Source organism: Lepisosteus platostomus, chromosome 17, assembly GCF_059453375.1.
Source record: "Lepisosteus platostomus isolate fLepPlt1 chromosome 17, fLepPlt1.hap1, whole genome shotgun sequence".
NCBI lineage: Eukaryota > Metazoa > Chordata > Actinopteri > Semionotiformes > Lepisosteidae > Lepisosteus > Lepisosteus platostomus.
The window spans coordinates 21,497,158-21,521,709 of NC_142627.1; the positions used below are offsets into that span (position 1 = coordinate 21,497,158).

At 40.7% G+C, this 24,552-nt stretch overlaps 1 protein-coding gene and 1 long non-coding RNA gene across 11 annotated transcripts in view; one reads left to right on the forward strand and one right to left on the reverse strand.

The window, feature by feature from the left end:
* The window catches only part of birc6 (baculoviral IAP repeat containing 6), a 111,549-nt gene that overhangs the window by 68,508 nt on the left and 18,489 nt on the right, over window positions 1-24,552 (forward strand). For 9 of the 10 annotated variants that reach the window (XM_088610136.1, XM_088610137.1, XM_088610145.1 and 6 more), the window contains 2 exons: window positions 2,314-2,478; window positions 3,133-3,298. In XM_088610136.1, the coding sequence (XP_088466262.1) occupies window positions 2,314-2,478; window positions 3,133-3,298 (331 nt within the window). The remainder of the gene's footprint in view (window positions 1-2,313; window positions 2,479-3,132; window positions 3,299-24,552) is intronic. The other variant, XM_088610139.1, reaches the window with a different exon arrangement.
* LOC148646367 (uncharacterized) lies at window positions 8,301-11,845 on the reverse strand. Its single transcript, XR_015927919.1, has 2 exons — window positions 10,880-11,845; window positions 8,301-10,175 (listed from the first exon to the last, which is right to left on the reverse strand). It is a non-coding gene; the product is annotated as an uncharacterized LOC148646367 (long non-coding RNA).

Sequence of the window (24,552 nt, forward strand, 5' to 3'; positions counted from 1 at the left end):
AAATTATAATATTGTCTGTTCTTCATTTGACAAACTGTTTATTGAAGTCTATTGTGTGTTTCCTGATAGACCAAGAATGTCTAGAAGCATTTTCCTTGCCTTCTGCTATATATACACGGTTAGGTAGTGTTTATATCCAGAATTACATTAACCAGGATTATTTTACACAAAGGTAGCCTTGTGTGTCAGTGTGTTTATGAAGATGCTTTCTTCATTTAGGCACAGCATCTTATTGTGGATATGTTATTTAATAACCATGACAAAATATGACAAGAGAAAAAATGGCAATATTTCATCCTGAACTCATACAGATTTAATTTGTTGCATATGCAGTGTGGAGTAACATAATTGTGGAGGAGTCTTGAGCAGTCTTTCAGATTATCAGTCTTTCTTTGCCTTGTGTAATGATAAGGCTCAAGCTGTGTCAGAGATGATCAGTGTCAAATATTGCAGGGTAAATGTAACGTCTTACACTACTGTTCATCAGATGGAGCTACACCAATTCCTTGACTCTTAGCTATACAAAAGATTACCATTGCTATGACAAATATTAAATGTTGCTTGTGCTGTCTCGGTCTATGACATTATACGCAGGTTTTCATTCACAATTTTTGCTATAATAAGATTATTCACATCTGCTCATTCTAATTCTAAAGCCATGCAGAGGCGTCCCTATTAAACAGCTAGATATAACGGATTGGTAAAACTAAAATTACTGTATTGATCTAATATCTGCAAACTTTGTGATGGAGAGGTCTTGACATTATATAATAGCCAGTGAATAGCAATATATACTGTTTTTTCAATGAAAATGAGCAGCATTTTCCTGTTCAATCTCATAGGTTATGATTTGCTTGATACTACAATCAGGTGCCACTGATACATGGTGTATTTTAAAAATAGGAGGCGAGAATTTGAAACATCATTTTAGTATCATGTAAACATGTATCTGTTAATCTATTATTTATCTGATGCATACATTACACGTTACATTTCTCTTTAAAATAAACTTTGCCATGGTGCTATAGCTCTATATGAACTAGAGAACTAGCATGTTTCTTTTCATAAAGTAACCCTGTCATGTGCTTTTGTGTGGCTCATCAAGTATCGACTCGTGCCTGAGTGCACACTGAGCTCTATGACCCAGGCATCACAAATTCGAACCTGGGTCGTGTCACTAGCTGTGTGAGACTGGGACTTTTCAAGTAGTGGCACACACTTGACCCAGAGCCTCTGATGGTAGGATGGAATAAGTCGGCCAGATCTCATCTCCTGGCAACTTGGCAAGCTCTGCGGTTTCCCAGGTGCTTACAGTGCTGTCGGCGAGACGTGCCTTTCCACCGATCTGTCCTGAATCCCGGGTGCCGCGTTACCCAAGATGCTAGAAAGACTAGTGCCGTGAAGCGGGGCAGGTCGAAGGTGTGTGCCCTCCATCACATCTCCCGTGTGCGGCTGCAGCTTTTATAGCTGTGAGCCGAGACTTGAAAAACACACAGTTGACAGTTCAAAATTAGATGAGTGTATCTAAAAAAAAAATAACTGGGAGATTACTAATTAAGCAAAAAAAGCAACAACCTGTTCTTTTTCCAGAGTGTTCACAAGTTTTCATACTGCAGTTTTCCTGTTGGTGGTCTTGTAAATATTTATAACAGTATAGTTTTGGAAGCTCAGGCAGTGTTAGAGTGACATACTCTACCTCTGTTTTGCTTCTCAGTGGCTTGACGCTTTCCTCGTTTCTTCTTACTGCCTGTATCAAAACCCCAAAACATCTTCAGCCCCTGGATTGCATGCTGCAAGCCATCTCTGCCTGCCGCTTTCACATAAACACTTTTTCTGAGAGTAGTTGTTTTTGCCGTCCCACACTGTCGCACTGGATCCAGAGTGAGCGCCCCCTTAAGACATGCAGCCAGGCTTAAGTATGCGGTGTTGCGCGCCTTCCTGAAGTTTACCTTATTCTAGTGCCCCTGAAGCTGCTCGATGTCATCTCGCATTTTCTTCCCATCTGTGCTTGCAGAGCTGTTAGATTTGTCAGTTTTCCAGTTGAAATAACTCTCTTCCAGATCAGAGAGTTTCTGTCCTAATTCCACTAAACTGTAATTCATTTTGTGGAGTTTGGCACAGCAGGATGCCTGATGTTTTATTTACCTGTGCACCGTTTGTTTTCTTTTGTTCAAAGCGTGTCTGGCTGGGGATACAGGCGGGCACTAGGGAGGGGATGGGGCAGAAGCAGCGATGTTAATTCAAGGCCACGGGAACCAGGTCCCGGAAGTGCCGTTTGCACTGCGGATCTTTGAGCCTCTGTTTGTCTCCCAGCATCAGGTGTCCAGCGGACATGTCAGTGGCTCCAGCGAGGAGCAGCAGCTGTACTGGGCCAAGGGGACAGGCTTTGGGACTGGCTCCACGGCCTCAGGCTGGGATGTCGAACAGGCCCTGACCAAGCAGAGGCTGGAGGAGGAGCACGTCACCTGCCTGCTTCAGGTTGGTTTTGGGGAGGGAGCGTGCAGCCTGCTGTGGTCTGTCACAGTATCAGTACATTACCCCGACCTTGTCTGCCTGTGGTGATGGTGCTGTTGTCTACAGCTGATTGCTTCAGGGTTATGTAAGGGAAGATACATTAAAATTATTTTGTGATTAGATCTTTTTTATTCTCCATCTTAATTCACGTTGTTTTATGTATTTAAATACCTTTCGGGACATCTTTGAAAGTATTGTGGTCCCTCTCCAAACAAAGCCTAAATTAAATGACCAGCTTTTCTTTGACTGAAAACTTTTTTAGTTTTCCACATGCACTTTGCGTTCAGCTTGATTGCCATGGTTGTACATTCATGGAAACCTGGAGGAAATTGAAAACACTGTTTACTCTGGCTTGGGTTTTACACTTTAAACCTTTTCCTCTTAGTTTCACCTAAAGCCAGAAAGTGGCAAACGATTAGAATGGAGAGCAGGGTTCACAGTGAGTGAATGTATTTTCACTCCATAAATCATGGAGTATTTGAAGAACGATGTTTTCTTTAACCGTAAAATGTGGTGTTCGAAGACCACAAGCGTTCGTGCAAACTCCAGTTTAATGTAATGCCGTGCGAGGCCTGGAATGCAGATGCTGACTGGTTTCTCTCCCTCTGTCTCTCCCAGGTTCTTGCCAGTTACATCAATCCGGCGGGCAGCACAGGGTCTGGGGAGGCTCACTCTGGGGAGAGCAGAGGCCAGAACAGCAATGCCCTTCCTGCGGTCCTCCATGAGCTGCTCAGCCAGTCTTGCCTTATCCCTGCAATGTCGTCCTATCTGCGCAACGACTCAGGTATGGGCTCTCCACAGCGCTCTTTCCTCTGCGGCCTCTTGTCGCTGTAGATTCAGTTGGTCATGGTGTCATGACTGTGTCAATAAACCATCAAGTGTAGGTATTGAGGATATCAGTGCCATTTAAGGTGCTCCCGTTATATTCTGTGACATAACCTCCTGAGTATGAAATGGTTCTTTCCCTGCCTTTCTGAGCTGCATGGCATATGGCCTGCGCAGTTGTAAGAGTCTGGCTGTAAGTAGTGTTACAAAAACCCATATGGCGTGCTTGTTTTTGGGTAGTTGTGATTTATTTTGACAGCTGCATTTTCAATGTTTTTATCTTTTGATTGGACTGATACTTGATTTAAGGCTTGTGCAAGTCATGTTCTGCTGCTGCTCACTGAAACACCAGATGGAGCTGTCTTCCTAGAACCTGTCAAAGTGGCCATTTATTTTAAAAGGTTTTGCACGGTCTGACATTTTAAGAACTCTGCCTCAGTTTTTGTAATTTTCTTCTTGGGGTTTAATGAAGGATGTTAGGATTATCTGTACATTTTTTTGGCAAATATTAAGCAGGTTAAAGACTCAAGACACTGACTTGGTGTAGTTACTGTTTCTATGGTGCATTAGGAATAAAAGTTTATCTTTTTGTACGCAGGATTATTTATAGTAATTTCATATTGAAAAGAAAAAAGTTTGTCTATCTATGATGTGCGTTGATTTGTGGAAATGAGTGTGTTTTGTTGTTGAAGGTTTTTGTTGGAAGCTGTAGAATCTTTGGTTCATACAATTAATGTATGAATTAATGTATTCATGTATCCTCACAGTCTTTTCAGCTCATTAGGCACAAGGGTTTTCCAACAAATTAAGCATTGCTGAGCATTGTTTTCTTTACTGTCTAGTTATTTTTAAGGAATTTATAAAACACAGAAAAGGAAAGAGTAGCAAAATTTCCTTTTTTTGATTTTTGGTTAAACATTTGGCTTTTACTCCTGCCATTCAGGAGTAACAGTTTGGCTGAAGTAAGCTTTCCTGGCTCAGCTGTGTGGTTTGTGGTTTTCATGTTCAGTTGTCCCGGTATTCAGTGTCATTGTTAAAGTAAGCACCACTCTTGGCTCCTGTGCATCATGAAGCTTCATGAATCACAGAATCCAAGCAATTAAGACAGTCTATCAATAGGAATTGCTGGGCAGCAGGTATAGTAGCCTACTGAAAGAGCATAAAACCAGCCAATTAATGGCTCCTCCCTGGCTAGACACAGCACCCACCTGCGAAATCTCATTTGGAAATAAATTGGTTATTTATGTCTCTCGAGTACCAGTTCTAAAGCTGGAGCACTCTTGCTTGTTAGAAATGAAAGGCTATACGTTTTCTGATGGATATTCATGTGGTTGATGGTGGCCATGGATGTTTTAGCTATGCTCTAAAGGTTGAAGTCTTCGAATATCAGGGCATTTATTTTCATTTTATTTTAGTTTTAAAAGGGGTGGGTGGTGTATACTGGTTTTTAATGCAAAAAACTCGTGAAAGCCCTTTCCTGCCAAAAGAAAACGTGATATTTTCACACTTCTACCTCACATTTCCAGCCTCACAATCTCCAAAATCTGCAGTTCCTGCCTGTGAACATTATTAAGGAATTCCTCCCTCACTTTTGAGATAGCTTTCATAGTTTTTTTTTCTTTTTAGATTGGAGTGTTTTATTTTCTTGCCCTTAGTTAAATAAACAGTGTTGTGCTGTGTTATACGAGCTTCAATCAGAAACATAAATAGTAATCCTGGTACTGAATCTAGATTTAAACAGAAGTGTAAAGAGCTCTTCAAAGCACATGAATGTGGTATTTTAATAACTAGTCAACTAATGTTGATCTGTTTATTTAGTCTGTTTCTAAACTTAAGAAATGCTGTTGTTGTTGAAGATGTAACTGTCCCTTAATCATTGCCATCACTTCATAGCCGGCAAGTTTGGAAGAGATCCACTATCTACTTTTTCACCTGGGCCTGTTTGGGAAGAAAAATTTTAAATAGTAAACCAAATCCTTTTAAACACTATATCTGTGCTTGGAAGCCTAATTATAGTATAGGCTATATTATAGTGGTGTCCTGTTAATCTAGAGTTTCTTTTTTAGTTTTTCCCCTATTTTTTTTTTGCAAATATTTGACACACTTTATGACTTTTGTGCACATGTACGGCTTTTCCCACCGTCTCCCTTCATTCAGGATTAAATAGTTCCACCTTCAGCTCTCAGCTGCATGTGACGGGCATATTTAGTGATCTTCAAAGCCATCTGCAATCTTGCTTTCAAGTCTGACTTTTCAACTTTGAAATTGGAACGTACCTGCATGTTCCATGATTAATGCTCTCTTCACCTTCGTCTTCGTACATCTGACAGTCCCAGGTGGCCTAATCCAGCAGCAGTGGATTGCTGTGAAGGACTTGAGGTTGCTTGGTTCTTTGTGAGTTCTTACACTCTCTCCTATGGCTTTCTCTCTTACTGTAGGTGTTTAGCATTGATGATTGAGAGACAGCTGTACTGTAACAATTGCTCCTGATCAAACCACATGCAGCCGTCACAGCTGCATTCCTCTGCTGATTGAAGTTTAACCATCCATTCTAAGGGACTAATGCCGTCTAATGATAGGTTTGCATAACACCCTTGAACTAAAGCCATTATAATTTAAACTGATGTTATCAAGAGAATATATATCGGAGCTTTAGTTCATAGCATTAAAGTTTAAAATGATCGTTTTTATTATCTTTAAATTTTTTAAATTACAATTGAAGCTGTGGAGGGGGGAAGAACCTTATGATAAAGTTAGTTTTTAAGTATTAAAATATTTGAGACACTGCTGTTTCTCGAAATAGCACTCGGGTCCCCTTTCTCAAGGGAAGCCGCTGTGCAAAATGGTGACCTTTAAATCTGCGCAAAAGGCAAGTTTCAAAGGTCTCTTTCTTCATCAGACCGAACATTGGTCTCTGCTTAGAATGCTCATCCCTACATTGTAAAGAGCAGCACCTGGGAGCAGTAATTGAAGAAACAGAAGTTCAGTTTTCAAAGTGTGCTAAGTGCAGAGTCTGAAAAAGACCTTGGTAACCTTTTCTCTTCATAGGTTTTTTCAAAGCTCAGGAAACATTTACTGGGTACCTCAAGCCTCCATTGATGGGAGGTCTTCCAGAGTTTATGGAGCGCTTAAAAAATACAAGATAATATATGTGGAAAAGGTGTTTTGCCACATCTGTTCATATGTGGTGAATAGTTAATAATCAGCCTGCCATTTTGTTCCCTTTGCTGTATATTAGGAGCACTTTCCCCCAGCTGTTGTATGCTGAGGAATGTAATTGAAATTGTGACGTGGGTTTGCGCTTAATGTCGCTCATTTCGCATCTGACACATTTTCAGAAGGCCGTTAATATTTTACATTAATCTCGAAAATATTAAATTGAATTATTGCCCCTCATTAATTACCAGTAACTTGGCAGTCCATTTGGGACATAACGATATCGTTACATATTCTATCCTTGAAACAGTTATGCCATTAGACAGCAGTGCTTCTGAAAGGCAGTGCCTTTTAATGTCACTCTGAAGCTCATTTATTTTAATTGAAATTTTCATGTAGACCTATAGTTTTAATAAAAAAGCAAAGTAGAACAGCCTGTAAAATGGAATGGCAATTAGAGAGAGCCTAGTTTTGCCATCATAAAACAAAGACAACACTTTGTCAAAAGAGCTACGGCAATATTGTGCAGAAGCTATTGCTGGCAACCATTTATTTCAGTGCAATGTCATTAGCATTTAGCAAATTAGTAATCTTGAATTGGGGATATTAATAATTTCACTTAATTATAATCCTCTTTCAGAGCAAGGCATAATCCTTAGTCTTATGTGACATCAGACAGATTAGTTAATATTATTTATTTTGTAAACCACATAGTGCAACCTTCAAGGAGAGCTACTGCTTCATCCTGTGACAATTTAGTATATACTGCAGTGCTTTTGCATCTGTTGTTGTGATTCCTGGGCCTGTTTGGATTAATGTGATTTTCACAGAACACAGTGCCTGGTGTGCCTGGGTCCCTCCCACATGGAGTGGTCAGTTTAAAGTAGACAGTCATTCTCTGCTCAGCCTGTTTGGGAGGAATCCAAAGCCACCAGCATAAAGCCATGTAGCACAGGGTGATCAAGCCAACTCCTCACAGACAGATGCCCCCTGGCTGGAATCAAACCCCCTGGAGTCGTGAGGGTAACCACCACACCACCCAGCCCTCCTCTTTCACTGATAATAGGTGGTCTCTTGCTGCGTGCCAGTTATTTGGTCAGTTGAAATTATAATAAATAGCATTGTTTATTAGTGAATTAATCTGCTAACAATGTGCTTGTGTATCGCATTTATCAATTTATATTAAACATCCACGGTTGTCTTGGAGCCTAGTTGCGTTTTGTTTTGGACTGGATGTGTAGCAGATGAGGAGAACTGGAAAATGTCTTGCAGGCACAGGTAGAAATAGGCTGCCTAGGGTACCCTAAAAGTTGAGTTCAACAAATGCTCTGATTTTTGAGCAGCCAGAGATTAAGCTTTAACCTTGCCTCTTTGCTCTTGATGCATTTATCACCTCCCACCTCCCTGCTTAACTCCTGTCTCCTGAAGCTTTACTTTAGCTCAGGGGTAGCACTTTGCTGGCTGCAGACTTGATCACAGAGGTGTCTGATACCACAGTGCACATAACTGGTAACTGCAGAAGAAGACTGCTTAGTGATAGTTTGAAAAACAGCTGGAAAACCATGGAGTAGGATACAAAACCACAGTTTTAACTGATGGTCACATCTTGTGACTTTCCATTGTCTTTGTTCTTATTGACTATCACTACAACTTGAAGGCCTGAATGATTTTATGTTTGTGTATGTATGTGTGTATGTACAGGGTATCTGCATTTCTCCCCATTAAGACCTGTATGGAAAACAAAACCTTCGAGAGTTAAACAGGAGCTTAATCTGGTTACACAAGTTCATTCTGTATCACCTATGAAGATTTTAATAAAGATTTATTTTTACATGTGACTCAGAAGAAGCTGATAAATACAATTTTTCATTGTTAAGACATGGGTACAGGCAGTCGCATTATACACAAAGGAAAGCAGGTTTATCACTGCAGTGTATAAGTCGCCTGCCTTAAAAACACTGCTTCTTAACATACCACCTCTTAAAGGGTTTTATTAATGCACTTCATGTGGATTCATGTTGTGGTATAATATGGCTCTTTGAAGAAATCTCTGATTACTCAAACCAATCTAAAATAAAGCACTAACAATTATTAATGTTTCTATTCTGTATTAATAATTTGTAAATTAAAAAAAAATGTAAGCTTTTTAAATTGGGTGTGCCTTATTACTTCCCAGCTCAAAATAATTTATGCAAAGAAATGGCCATAGTCAGTTCTCATATATTGGAGCTTTAGACACTATAAAATGTATTTTGTGATGTACTGTAGTGACTGAAGAGGTCCCCTTATTCTGATATAAATTCTTGTCCACTGATACATCAAGTTTATAACCCCTTTATAAAGTGCTGCTGAACTCCACATTTCCCTGTGTTTTTAATTCTCACAGATTGCTTTTTCCACCTCCTTCACATTTTCTCTCTGTCCTTCTATCTTCTAGGTTTCAATATAGAAACAGCTGTCTATCCTCATCTTTATACAGACATTTAGTATTTATACTGTTCTGAAAATATACATTAGTTTGATCAAACTGATTATACTTGTAATTGCAAATAGTACACTTATTAGTACAGTAACCTGCATTGGTAATGGCAAAGTGATGCAATCCGAAAGGCTCGAATAGCACATTTTATCCCCCTTTTACATAATTTACAGTGCTTTTCATTATAAAAATATATTTATTTTATTATTGCAGACCTCTCTTTTGTGTCTGGTCTTGAAGAATTAGGAAAATCAAGAACAACAGCTTAATTGGCAGCTTTCTTCCCTTATGTTTTTTAAGTTATATCACTGGTAAAATGTCATGTAAATAGAAACTGTCATCCTCCAGTTGTCATTTTCAAAACGTAAAGGTTGTACTTATAGGTAAGCCTGTAGTCAAGTATCAGGGCATCTCTGCTTTCTGAGAAATTGGTAAGTAATGAGCTATCTGCAAGTCAGTAAAAATATGATCTGTAATGCTATAAAATTCTGTGTTGGCGGACCAGTACTCCAGAGAAGGTTTGACATTCAGTGGATATGTATTGTTTTTTAATTTCAGAACTGGCTGGTCTTGTCCACTTTCTTCAGTCTTAACATGGTTTATTCAGAACAGTGACCTTGTCACTTGTGTTGCTCCTCTTCTCCTTGCATTTTTATGAAACAGAGTGATGTGAACCTGTAGGATGGGCTTCAGGAGGCTTCAGTTTCTCTTACAAAAGCAGTCGTTTCTGTCTGATCCACAGGCAGTCTTTTCAACGCAGTTTTGTTGCTTATAGCCTGGCCCCAAGACCTTGCAAGCTGAATATCTTCTCCACGCTGTAGAGCTCTGCGTCGGGCTGTTGAACCGTCTGGCTGGTCTCAGGACTGTGATTTCCATGGTGCTCTCTGCAGCTGCTCGGGGGACACCAGCTGATGAATGGCCTTTAACGCATGCTGGCTCTGCCTTTTGTTATGAGCCTGTTTGACCCAACAGACGAGACAGTAGGGTTGCGTCTTTGGCGCGGGGCTGGTCCTCACAGCGTCGTGTAGATGTAGACAAACACAATGACAAAGAGATTGAGCACAGTCCCAATGATCCCAAGCATGGCTAGTACTGACTCCTCTTTCTCCCCCTTCTCTTCCAGTTGCTTCACTTCTTCTATAGTGATGACTGTTGTGCCCATCTTGGTAGCAGATAACCTGACCAGAATCCTGGTAGTTATCTGCAAAGACAGAAAATGTTTTCACCATACTGCAGAAACAAAGAATAACATTCAATTTGTCATTTAAAGTACTTTGTACAAGATTATAAGTAAAGAGAAAAGAATCTGTCTTGATTTAAGTGCACCAGTGTTTGTGTTCAGCAAGTCAATAGGATTTCCTGGGGTCTACTGCGTTAGCCTGTCCTTTGTAATTTAGATTTGCTGACATTTAGTTAACATCGATACTTCTCAATTTCACCAAAAGCTGCAATTTTGCTTTGCAAAGAGATGTTCGTGTTTTTTCCCTGTGGATATTTTCAATTACATAATCACCTTCCCTCATACAAACGGAGGGATTTCTTTTAAAAAAGCATGTGAATCTCCAAAAATTAAAGCCCCCATTTAAAAAAAGAAAAAGAAATAGGCACAACTGAGTGTATAGTAGTGTGTGCATGATGTGTGTTGATTAGTTCTCTCGTCCATTCTAGAAAAGTCTTAATGGATCACATGAAAAAGAAATTCATGGCACTTTTCAAACTGATTTCTGAAACTCCGGATCTTCTAGAACGGAAACATTACACATACCAGTACCTTTAGCTGAAATGTGGTGTGAAAATTGTTGCGTTACGATTACAGCACGGGGGCTGAGGCACAGAAACATTTCTCCATGCAGGCATTGTTCTAAACAGTTGTGCTGAATTAAAAAGGGGGGAAAAGTCTCTTACCCTACACTGCATCAGGATTAAAATGACATCAAGCATGCTTCTGGGTCTTCGGCATGGATGTGCAGCAGCTTTGTGTCTTCATGGAGAAGCTGTCGTTCTGTGCGGGGAATGAGGCTGAAAGCAGCACAATACCTCAGTCGTCCCAGAGAAAAGAAAAATGGCTTGTGAAGGCTCAAAACACAGAGCTGCGCATCAGTAATCCTCAGAGGCTAAGCGATGTGGAAAAGATGACCTCTTCCAATATTGATTCTTGGGTACAATTCTTCTCCCTACCTAGGAGCGGATTTTTCACCTACGAGCGATAATTGCTTCCACGCAAGGCTGGCAGAAATCCTGCCCCCCTCCAAGTCCCCACTCCTCCAGCCCCCTCCTCCCCCCCCCCACGCCCCCCTTTGCTGTCTCTTTGGTTCTCGTCGCGGCTTCCCGGTAGCAGCTGTCACAGCGCTCCCAGCCCCGCTCAAGACCTGTGCAATTAGCGCTTGTAACGAGCTCGCCTCCAGTCGATCCCTGTCGCGGCCGTGCGCGGCCGTGCTGCCCGCGGTCTTCCCTGGAGCGGCGCGCCGTGCCTCGGCGGCCGGCAGGTGGGGGGGGGGGGTGGGCCGGGGGGGATGGAAAAACTTCCCAGCTCGGAAAACCCAAATCCCGGAGTTTGAGACGGAAGGGAAGGCTGTCCAGGACGCGACACCTGTGCCTCGGGTTTGTGGAGCAGCAAGCCTGTCTGATACAGAGCCCTCGGAGCGCCGCTTCACTTAGCGAGCAGTTGTATCCCAGTGGAAGGGTGACATTGGCTGTAGCCGAGCTACCGTCTCGCACTGCGATATTGATTAGAAATGCTTTTGGCAATGACTGGATAAGGAAGGAGCTAAGAGCAACCCTTCCCAGACACTAAATGGCATGTAAAAATGCCTGTAGCTCTTTGGTTTCCCTGTCAGGCGGGGCGTATTTTCAACCTGTGGGGAGGAGGCAGAGGGGAGGTAGCTTATCGCTGAGGGGGAGCAGAGAAAGATCTGGACTTCAGGGGGTCTCTGCATTCCTGTTTGGGGGGGAAAAAAAACATGACATTAAAGCAGTCAGGCTGAAATAGTGATTCTGCCTTTGCCGTGCCTGACAGGCTAATCTTTTATCAGGGCTTTCTGCGTATGTTACTACACTCTTCTTATCTGCTGCAAACTAAATAATGAAGCACAAGTGAAATTTCTTCAAGGAGTAGAATTTTTTGTCTCGAGTAGAGTGCCTTTATATTGCGTTGGTTCATCAGTATGTCTCCCGACGAAGAAGCACACTGTGGATTAATGTTGTTTTTAAAACGATTCAGAAGCAATCCAACCAATCAGTCACTTATTTCTTTATGCTTGGTATAAATTCCATTTGTTAGCTAGTCAGTGATTCCAAGTGGTTTCTATAGTGTGTGATTCACTTGCTACTCACTGGCCTGGAGCACTGTGTTAAAATCATATTAACCAGTGTTAGAGCTGCAGTGTGATGGTATTTTTATACCAATTTATTTTCCTTTTGTCCCTTGTTCTTTCATCTTGAAGTTTTTCATTCACATTACTGTTTTGTTTGCATGACTGTTTTTAATTGGGGGGAGTCCCCTGTTCCCCTCTTTAATGTGTAGAAAATCAAAGTTCTTAGCCTTTTCCTCTCTCAGTGAGTTATAAAGCCACCTTACTTCTCCATTCCCTAATGGTTAATATTACTTATTGCTTTAATTTGACGAGGAACAAATGAGACTTTGTCAAGTGACAAGGGTTTAATTAGACGGATATCCTCGACAATTGTTTTTGTAGACCATGCCTGGTCAGCCAGGGGTCAAGGGTTAAATAGGTTTATGGTTTTGTGCTGTTGTCATTTCTGTCCCTTCACACAAGCGGCCCACATACTGTTGCCAGCCTATTGCACTACTGCAATTCATGTATATATTGTGGGGATCGTCATACAATTTATGATGAAAGTCATCTCCATGAACAAGGATACAGACAGTTAAGACAGATGGTTATCCTGGGGCGGGAATACAGCAAGAGGCTGACACTGTGAGCCAGTGCAACATTTTACTGCTGGTATTTCTTTTTCAGATTTACTGTAGAGTGTGCTGCACTGCTCACGAAGGGAAAATGTGTGAACTATAGCTCAGGAAGGGCGTTGTTCAGGCATCTTTGTTGCATTCTAATTTTAACCGTACTGGGGATAGTGACAATGTCATCTGGCATTTTTGAATCCAATATTGAGGAAGGTTTCCTCCTGCCAGATTATGTGCAGCATTACTGGCACAAATGCTTTGTTGCGAAATGATGGTCTGGTGAGATGCTGTTTAAACATATGGAAACGGGCCTCTTGTGTGGGGGCTTTTTGTGCACCTTGTTAAAATATTTTATAAGCACCATCATTGAACCAAAATGTCAACTCTTTTTTAAATCTGCAAATTTGTATTATTACAAAGCCATGCCCTTGTCAAGTTTTAAAAAATGCCATTAGACTGTAATATATTTAGAATAATGTAAGTGATCGTTTTTAGAGAGATTGTTTAGACATCATGTTGCCAGATTTAGTCACATATGTCCTTTTATTTGTGAATCAGCTGCACAAAAGCATGTTTTCCAAGTAGCATATAGTTATCTGAAAACATCAACCAATTCAGGAAGGCATGAATAACTGACGCATTACAAGGGTTTGTCTGAATTCAGTGTTGAATTTCACATTATCGTGAAAAGTGGAATTTCAAACTTAAGAATTAAATGCTCTCCTGCCTTTGAGGGTAATTGATACATACAGATTGAAAGCATGATAATAAGTTGTAAATTACCATACAGAACATTAAAAAATAAACAGCCATACAAATCTAAGGCAGTCAGCTATGTGCACATCAGCAGCTAATTAAAATGTATCAAATACGAGAGCCTGACTAATATCTGCAGAATAGCTGATTAGAATTCCTAGCGTTTTGTTACACTCAGAGCACCTTAGGAGTAATTTAGTAGTCTCGATGGATCAGAGAGCCTTCCTTTTTAATATTATACTCAGCATGAATTAAGGAATCATTGCAGTGTAAAAAATATAATTGCATGTTGTCAGCATTTTGGGAAGATTTTATGGAAAACATTTGCCATTACCTTACATTTTCTGTTGTCTGTTGTGTGGGATAATCGCTCCACACTGTTTTGGATAACTCTACAACTTCAGGTTGCTAAAGTAATTGATTTTAAAGTTATTATATTGTAATAACATTGTGAGTATTTTTACGGGGTACTTAAAAACTATTGTAGTCTATAAGAGTACAATTTTGCTTTAATCTTAACAATCATGAGCTGTGATCTATGTATTTTGATAAATTGCAGACTCTATTACCTAATATACAGTATGATTATATACTGTAGTAGCTTACAACTAGTGTCCAAATGACATAAGTTAAATGAGACAGAAACCATTCATAAATGTCTCTCGAAAAAGAGAATTCTAAAGGGAACGGGTAATGCATTTCTCTGTAGTAATAAACAGGATAACAAAACAAAGCTTCTAAAATAATATAATATTGTATCCAAGTGGAATTTGACAGTGTGGCTGAATAAAAATATAATTCCAGTCATCAGATTTTCTGTGCGTCTGAAATTATTTTTTTCCATCACGTACCTCAGAATTCTTAAAATATCTGAAATTTAAAATTGACACCGATGTTTTAGTGCAGAATTAGTTAATTTTCATGTATCTCTAATCATCAAATGCTGAAGGAGTCAGGTGGTAAAATGCTGGGGGTCCGTCTCGACATTGGTCCAGTGAGCATCTTGCATCTCACTTCTGCATTACAGGCCTGGGCCTGAGTGCAGCGCAAGCTGGGAGCATTCGGAGAGCCATTGCTTTCAAATACACTCGTCTCAGCTGCTCCTTCATGGCAAGTGTCTGCGCCAGTCATCGGCAGCCTGCAGCCATGTCTGTTTATTAGGCTGGGCGAGCCTCATTACACTGCCACAACACTGACAAACAACTGCCGTCCACACACACACACACACACACACACACACACACACACACACACACACACACACGGGCCTTACTGAGCAAACCTCTTCCACATTGTGCCTTGCTGTACTCTTCTCCTGCTGTACAAAAGGTAGCCTTTCGGCTTTATGGGTGTTTAGAAAGGCACAATTGTTGTTGATGAGAAACACTTGACAATGAGTCACTTAGCTTGGATTGGCTACTAACACTTCACATTGACTTTCATGTATAGTTTACCTTCAGGTATTGCGATACTTAAAAAATCAATATCTGATCGGTGTGAATTCAGTTTTGCAAAAGGACAAATAAGACATTAAGATTTATTATGTAACTAACTAGTATAGTAAGTTTCAGAATTCAGTAGAAAATGCTAGTGGAGATTTTGCTTAAAACTCATTGTGTATAAGACTTTTGCAGAGCACTGTATAGTTGACGCTAACAGAACGAGTGTTTTTTAATGTTTTGCTGTTGGCACGTGGACAGTCCTTTGATAGCTTTGTCACAATGGTTGAGACAATGTAAAGATGAACTTTCAGAAAATCTTAAGATACATTTTTTTCCATTGTATTCTGGTTTCTCCATCTGTACTTTCTTAATGGAAGTTGTTAACTGTGAGGATATTATTTGGAGAATTATAAGTATAGTGATTATTTAATGAATACCCTTTTCTTTGTTTCTGGTGCTAATATAAAGCAGCACAATGTGTGTTTGCCCACAACAAAATGTTGTCCTGCTGGTTTGACAGATTATTAGAACAAATTCCCAATATCTGACAAATAAGGTGGGAATAATACATTGAGGATATTTCACATGGGTTTTGCAATATTGAGATTGAGACAAAGGTTCTCTTTTTTTTGGACTAGTTTTATTAATTGAAAGTATTCCAGAAACAGCGAGGAAGGCCTGTTGAAGGGCCCAGGGTACATGTTGTGTGATGCGAGTCGGGGAGCGGCGTGCTGTCCTCTGAAGTACCCTGCCCTGTGTTCAAGCACAGTTACTGCCCTTGTGTCCAACACTGAACAGCAGGCATTCATTCATTGATGACGCCTCCCGAGAGCCAGGATCGTGCTGATTACTTCACTGTTCATTACTGCTTCCATTGATTTGTGACACTTTTAAAATATATCAATAACAAAGACTGTATGCTGTTTTCTTCATATCATTCATGTATTCATATTATTAAGTTTTAAATGCAACGCTTTTTGAAGGTTTGTCTTTCACGACATCCTTGTGTGCTGTAGAACCCTAACAGGATTGTTTTGGGTTTTTTCCAACACGAGCAAAAAAAAAAAGTCTCACCACTGGCATTCACATTGACATGTCAGTGCCAGTATTAAGCAGCATCGCGGAAGCCGTGTGTTTTCTTTTCAGATTAGGCTTGCTGCTGTGCAGCTGAGTAATCACTCCAGAGACTGAGCCTCTGACACAGTGCCCACACACTGGAAACCCCAGTCATTGAGCGGGCCTGTCTTCTGTGCAGCTAGCCATGGCTTCCCCCCGTGTAGATTATATTCACAAAGCTCCAGGTCCTTTGAAGAGTGTTTGTTGATGAGTGTTTACGTATGACATGGCACTCAGAACAGGGTTCTGATTGTTGGTCAGAAGCCGATGGGGTCCAGTAAACACTAAGCTGTGGGCTAGTTTCTACCAAGAAAAGTCAGTTTGAAGTCCAAGCATATGGTATTTAAACAATGTTCTGGATGTAAATAGCGTTTTATGGAAGCACTGTGGAAATATATTAAAGTGAGAGGACACTAAACAAAGGGTTGTGGGGATATGGAACGGGCAGCCCCGCCATGTAGCTGAAGTGGTTCTCCCTTTCTCCAGCCCTGCAGGAGTCGTGAACCGCTGGCGGCTCTGCGTTTGCTGGCTTCGAAATACCTGGAGGGTAACTCGTGGTCGTAAAGTCTTGCTCCACCCACATTGTAGTCTGCAAATACTTATAGTTAAGGTGTTGTTAACATTGTTAGACGGATTGTTTTTGTGGCATGTCCATTTTCTTTCATTTGTTACGTCACCTTAGACCTACAGGTGTAAAAAGATCAACAGGATGGCAATTTTAGCTGCTGTTTAGAGGGTTGACTAGATATCTTTGCTGCCATTTGTTGCACAATTGCGATACAAGTTGAATCTCATGTGATTGGATATAATTCTGCCAGAATGTACGGTTCAAATCTCTAGGGGCCCACCACCAGTTTTTGATTTGATTCACCCTGGTGACTATCTGGTTGCATTTGTCTGTGTAGTCTTCCACTTCTGACTTCATGCCAACTTGGTGTGTTTCTGGAGGGGGATAGGTATTGCTGATTTGTGGATATAAATAGACTGATAATTAGGTTAAAAATGTGTCAGACCTAGGAAAGAGTAGAAAACCTACAGCCCAAAACGTTGCTTTTTTGAGAGATGGGTTTTAAAGGTTAGCGACAACTGCTGGTTTTTTAGCCCTGTTTGTGTTCTGGGGCCTGCTGTGAAATGCTGCCTTCCTTGTTGTGAGTTAAGTGAATCGGTTCACAGAGGCTCAACTGGCTGTTTCTGATGTTGCGTTGAACATCCTGTTCCTGGAGGCCGAGGAGCAGCCCAGGAGATGAGGTAAGCAGTGTGCTGGCTGAACGAGGTGCTGTGAGGATAGCATGGACAGTTTACTTCTGACCTTATCATCGATGTTGGCAGGGACCAACTAGGACCACAGCGTGTTACTGCACTAGCCTCTTCCTCTACTCTGTAAAAGTGTGGGGGTTCATCTGAGGAATCATGCAAAGGGAAAATAGCCCATTAAAAGCACACTCTAGGAATGCCATGACAGATTGCTTTTAGCTGAATTTATATTGCTCAAGGGATCCTGATGTTCCTCATAGACATGAGTGCAGAACACCTGCACACTAGTAAGAAGTCATCTCAGTACACTTTCAGGCAGGGATATGCAAATTGTAGACAGGTCAGAGTGTTTCGAGACGCGTGATGTCTTATACGTGTCATACGTACGTTTTTTTAATTGCCTCATATTTAGTTAAGAAGAAGAACCATCTGGATGTTGTGATGGGAACATTTCTATTGCCATTCTTTAGAAGAAGAATGTCTGTATGTTTAGCAGACATGTTTTGTTTCCAAAGCAGTAGCAGTGGATGAGGATATGAATTTATGTGAAAACATCAGGGACAACAATGCCCCTTCTGTTCTTGTTGGCCAATATTTTGTCTAAATATTGATGCGTACATTCAGCATTTAAATAGTTACACCCTTTCTGATGAGATTTCTGAGCTTAGGAAATGAGATCCATGCTTTCCCTTAGGGAAATTGAGAATGGCATGCAAGCTCAGCTATGTGAAGTGGGCAGCGATTTTATATTAAATTGGAATGTATTTTTAATGATGTAAAAGCATTCTTGGCAGAAGAGAAATTATTCAAGTTTCTTTGTTGGCGTTTTAGAAAACCAGACTTTTTATTTATTAGGATACTGAGAAATCTAGTGTTTTTTTATTTGGAGAGACATAAAACAGGGGAATAATAGACAATTTAGTTTGTCTACTGTACTTACATAGAATATTGCTTAATCTACTGTATATCTTTAAATTTAAGTAATAGATATAGTCTGTAATTTAAAGTTCATGAAGACATTTATCCTCTTCACTTAATATGCTGTAAAATACCAAATGTCAGTTCTGTGCGTGTCAAGTTTAATAAGGAATCTGGGGGAAATGAGATGGAAATTTTCCTATGTTTGAGTTGTCAGTGAGACTCAAACCAAATTGAACTGAAAATAAAATTGGAGTCTGAACTGAGACTCAGGAGCCTTTTCATTACTATTTTTATTAGATCTTTCACTGCTGTCTGACACAGTAGGTCAACGTTATTTTATTACTTGGTCGGGAATGCCAGACAGTAGTTACTGGTACTGTATACTAGTTTGGTGTTGTATTATTCGACAGTATGGCTCTGTTGGGATTTGCCCGTCACAGATTGAATGGCTCTGGAGGTACCTCTGTAGTTCCTCAAGGATCTGTACTGGGTTCTTCTTCTGATTTATATGTTCCCACATTCCCTCTTAATCACCTCTTTCAGAAGAGAGGTGCAGATTTCCATCTGGATGTGATTGATCTTTACATCTCCATAAACACACATATATGTGGGGTATTCAAAACTGGATGTCAGAACTTTTCTTTAGGTAGGTGCAACAGACAAAGGTCATGTGTTGATTATTGTAGAGGTAGTCAAAAATCATTTTCTCTCCCATTTCAGAATGCTACAGGAATAGTACTTCACTTAGCAACCTGATGATGAAGAATCTGGGTGTCCTTTTGTACTATGTTGTGCTTTTTTAAACTATTTTTTAAGTTACAATTTTCAGACTTGATTACAATTTTTACATGTGCCCTTATTTAGATGACAATGCTATACAGTTTCCCTGAAAAAAATATTCACTGCCTTTCTGATTCCCTGAATGTTTAAAGAATTTCGCCTCTCAGTATTATTAGAGCTTCACTTGAGCCCTGAAGATTTATAAAGGGAGTCTTAGTCCAATGTCCCTGTGTGGATCCGGTAACAGCCCCTTAGTTCAGTCAATTGAATTACACCAGGACCAGCTGTGTGAAGCAGGAGCAGGAATTTTGTGTAGCTGCAAAAAGCCAAATTTGCGTCAAGCGTGGTCGAGCACTGGTTGAGCCATGGCATTTTATTTATGGGGAGGTGCTTGTTTACACATCTTAGAACACGATTATTTCACAAAAGGCAGTGTTGTTGGGTTTTCTTTTTTACAGCTGCCTATGTAAAGAAGAAGGTGACAGTGTTCTGACTGCATTCGGCACCACAAGCCCTGAGTAGCTGAGCACGTGGCAGTCTGTTCTTTCCGTACCCGTCTGCCCTCTCAGAGAAGAGTGGGATATGCTTGCGTTGGTTCACGCCAGAAAGGCTGCTGAGATGGATCTCTGCCAAGAATTTTTTTTTTCCCCAGTGACTAATTAGAACATCAGGCGGCAAACGAGAGGAGGCCGTTCAGTCAATCATGCTTGCTCGGTTCTGTTTCACTGTACCAGCGGTTGTCAGACTGCATGGTGTCCCCCTTGGGAGGCTATATCAAATATCATGGGCGTTATGAGAAGCTTATGAGGAAGAAATCTATTTTGCACAATGCTACTGGTATTGCACAGCACTGAATACCTTAAAACTACTCTGGGTATGTTTGTCTCCACGGACCAGTGGCTTATCCTGTGGTGTTTGTGTACTGATGCATCAAATCCAAATTCTCGCGGCAATAATATTCACCTGTGACTCCGAAACGGATGTCAACATTGGTGAAAGTAAGGCCATATTTTTGCACATCAACCATTTTTCTGGGAGGCCGTCTGAACCTTCCTTCAAAATTGCAGACTGTACTTTGATTTCCTGCTCTTGCAAAATTGAGGAAAGGGCAGCGAGTGCATTAAAACAAAATATGCCAGATGTTAATAATAAACAGCATCATATGTGGGAAAAGAACTTCATTGGGTCAAGCTAAGCAGCACTTCTTCAGACTTCAAGTCCAGTCAAATTAAAGGCATTCCCACTCTGTCAAACCCTGGGACTGGGGGCACTGAGGCAGTGGTACTAACCAACACTATCCCTGTCAGTGTATTCATTAAAAACACAATAAATCAGCTCCACAGAAAATGTTGCATTTCTACCGAGGTAATGACTGTTAGTGCATTTTAAGGGTGAAAGGAAGAACAGCAGGTTTTTGATTATACCCTGAAGCTGCTCATTATGGATTTCTGAGCCTGGTGTTTAGTACCGGAAAACCTGCTTTCCCCTGACTTTAATGGTTGGAAATTGATCTAGGATTTTAGGTATTCTTTTTAAAAGGTATTGTTTTCTGTGAAATTATACATTTTTCTTTTTTTAGATGAACAATGAGGTTTGAACCGGATGACACAAGTGGGAACTATGTGGAAGTGTATTTGAAAGCGAGAATAGGGGGCACTTTACCCAAAGGCTTGTGGGGGTGTGGAACAGGGAGCCACCCAGCCATGTTGAAGCCAAAAATTGGAATGAGATCCTTGGATCAATTAGCTGATAACAGACTCAGTGGGCTGAATGGCCTCTTTTCTTTTGTAACTTTTCTTGTGTTCATGAATTTCTTGGTTTTAAAACAAATTCTGATCTCTCCACTCTTACTTCTGCTGAATATTCAGTCTGAAACAATGTGCACATTATCTGTGAAAGCACAGGTGCCATTTCTTGATTTTTGTGTGGATAGCTATACTTATGGATATTTGAATACTGTATATACAGTATGGGTATTATGATGTGGGCTATTTTAATCAATTTATCACAACATCTGTGATTAGTTTAGTCAACCTGATTATGGAACTGTTAAAGTGCTTCACCTTTGTTAACATGTTTAGTCTTTGAGGAGGATTACATGTAAAATGTGTTAGAACAGTTTCCTATCTTGCATTAGTAAAGATGAGAGGCTTTCGCTGAGTTTGTGGGTTTATCACCCATTTAGAAAAATAATCATTCGCAGCCCGTTTAGTAAGCTGCGCAATTCTAATAATTGCAAATTATACTTCATCACTTTTATCCATCGTCTCCTGGGTTTTATGTGGAGGTGCTGGATCACAGGGAAGGGGGAAAGTACACACTGACATGAGTCAGTGATCACCTCGTTGCACAGGGAATTTGTTTTCCCTGCATTATGACTGTCAACATTATGCTAGGGAAGATATTGCCGTCCACACTGTTGGCTGTCTGATATCACTTGAAGCTTCCAGAGTAACAGCTTCCTTCCCGTCTGTACTGTGGAGCTGACTAGCAAATGGCAGTGATCCTTGTATCAGGATGTTAGGAGCGTATTGATATAGAACAGAAATAAGTGGTAAACAGCATAAATCAACTTGGCAGAGCAGTGCTAGGCTGTGGAGACTCTGGTCAGAGCACAAGCAGTAGAAAGGAGGCCCCATCGAGGCAGCATGTCATCATGTCTTCACCACCGCTCTCTGGAAAAGCAACATTCGTCACTGGAATCTGTTGAAAAGGGAAGGATTTTCTCTGTGATACACAGGCCTGATGCATCAACGTACCATCCGATTGTCTTTTACTAAGGACCTTTGCAGGTTAGCCTTCTAAGATCGTGACAGCTTAAGTGAACTGTCTTGACAATGGAAAGTCTAGGGCTGTACGCCATGCTTATTTATAGTCTAAAACGCTAAATATTTGATTGGTCTTATAAGACCAAAAGGAATTACAGTTAATAGATAGGTAGAATTTAAACTCTTAATTTGCCTTTGTTAAATCATTCTTGTTCACGAAGACCATGTTGCCATTAAGAGTGCTTTTAGTCATAAATTGTCAGTTAAGTTGCCAATATCAAGGGAAAGAAAGGCTTAGATTCCTGCTGCATATGTTCTACATGTCTAGTGTTGATGAAAATTATAATTTAAGTTCCCAGTAACGCATGCTAAGTTTAGTGGTATTGGCGTTCTTATCCAATTAAGCTGTACTGAGGATGTTAAATGATATGGAAAAAGAATTCAGTGCTTCTCAATATTACCTATTTAATGGACCATTAGATCTAGCTATTCTTGGACTGAGTGTTTTAGGATATCATAGGGAGGCAAAAAATCGTTAAGAACATCAGACTGATCTTGCAATCACCCTGCTTTTAAAAGAGGTATGTTCATTAACAGCTGCCGTTAATTTATTGTGTAAAGTCAGTGCCATTTATTATTGATGTTCCTGTTTTACTGTTGTTCAGAAGACGACGGGCATGATTGTGTAAATCCTCCAGTAATGTATGCAAAAGTGTTACTCTAAAGCCTTCTCTCATTGAAGGGTCATAAGCCTTAGGTTCAGTTTTTCAAACTGCAAATAACTGTAGCTTTAATAGAAGAAAAAATCTCTGGGAGGACAGTTTCAGATTTGAGTTGAACAAGCAGTGGTTCCCTTTGTACAGGAGTGCACAGCAGAAGATAATTCTCTCCTTAGCTCAGCTGGGTTCTTGGAGTAGCTGTGCTGGGATTCTGCTCCACTAGGGACCCAGGCTTTCGCAGGGCAGTCGGGGTGGAAGAGAGTCCACATGCCATCCTTGTTGATGATGACCATTATAAACTGAATAAGATTCAGCCTCTTCAGTAGAGTGTCCCACTGTACATAGCAGAATAATAATAATAATTCTGGACACTCCACTCAAAGCGCTTTACAGGTAATGGGGACTCCCCTCCACCACCACCAATGTGTAGCATCCACCTGGATGATGCGACGGCAGCCATAGTGCGCCAGAACGCTCACCACACATCAGCTATCAGTGGGGAGGAGAGCAGAGTAATGTAGCCAATTCATAGAGGGGGAGTATTAGGAGGCCATGATTGGTAAGGGCCAATTGGAAATTTGGCCAGGACACCGGGGTTACACCCCTACTCTTTTCGAGAAGCGCCCTGGGATTTTTAATGACCACAGAGAGTCAGGACCTCGGTTTTACGTCTCATCCGAAGGACGGCGCCTGTTTACAGTATAGTGTCCCCATCACTATACTGGGGCATTAGGACCCACATGGACCACAGGGTGAGCGCCCCCTGCTGGCCCCACTAACACCTCTTCCAGCAGCAACCTTAGTTTTTCCCAGGAGGTCTCCCATCCAGGTACTGACCAGGCTCACACCTGCTTAGCTTCAGTGGGTTGCCAGTTGTGAGTTGCAGGGTGATATGGCTGCTGGCCATATCATATTACAGAATCAAGCTGTAAACAACCAGAAAGGTTCAAGTTTACATTATCAGCTTTGATTTTGTTTTAACCCTTGCAATGTCAGCTTCCTGACAGACCAATCTGGTACTCTTTAAAGAGTCTGGAAGGGTTCCTGGATACTGGGCCATTTCAAACATTTACTGAGGCAGTGACACTATATAGAGTAGATACAGAGAAGTTGTAACAGGTGTTGACAGACTTCTTGGTAATACTTGGCATGCTATGTGCGTACTGTATGTCCACCCATATGTGCGTGAGAAACGATCATTAAAATCATTTTATGACATTTAAAGCCACCAGGAAAATTGTTTAGGTGATGGAAACGGGTTGTCTGTGTCTCTTAGTCAAACAGCATAGATTTGATTACCTTTTCCATTTTAAGCTAGTCCCACTCTGTAAAAGCAAAACTGCCACCCTACAGCAGATGATGCCCTTAGACAGCACAGACATTGAACTACCATGTCAAATTATTTTTTGTTGCATTGTCAGTGTACATCTTTGAACTTCAAGTAGGGAAAAAAAAGGTCTACAGTCGTTAGAAACATCTGTTGTATCCACAAACAAGACATTGTGCTTTAAAGTCATCCTTCTGCTTTTCAACAACCATTTTATTTCAAAATCCATTCTTTTCCCTTTTTTGGAGTTATATTTTCTATGCAATTGAAAAATAATGTTTTTTAAATTCTGCCAACTGTGCAGGGAATCAGATGGTATTTCCTGGCAAACATGATTTAGAAAGCACAATAAGTGATGGGCTGAGATGAGAACATGAGAAAAAGATTTAAGGAATGCGTCATATGAAAACTGTTCTTCTGCAGTTTGCTGTTGCTGCCCAAGATAATCAACTTTCTATGTCCTTGGTGGTGGCTGGACTTTGGGAATGGGGCCTGGGACAGTATATCAGTGCTTTTTCTTTCTCTCAGTGCTCTCTCACCCTTGGAAGTGAATTCCTAATATTTCTCATG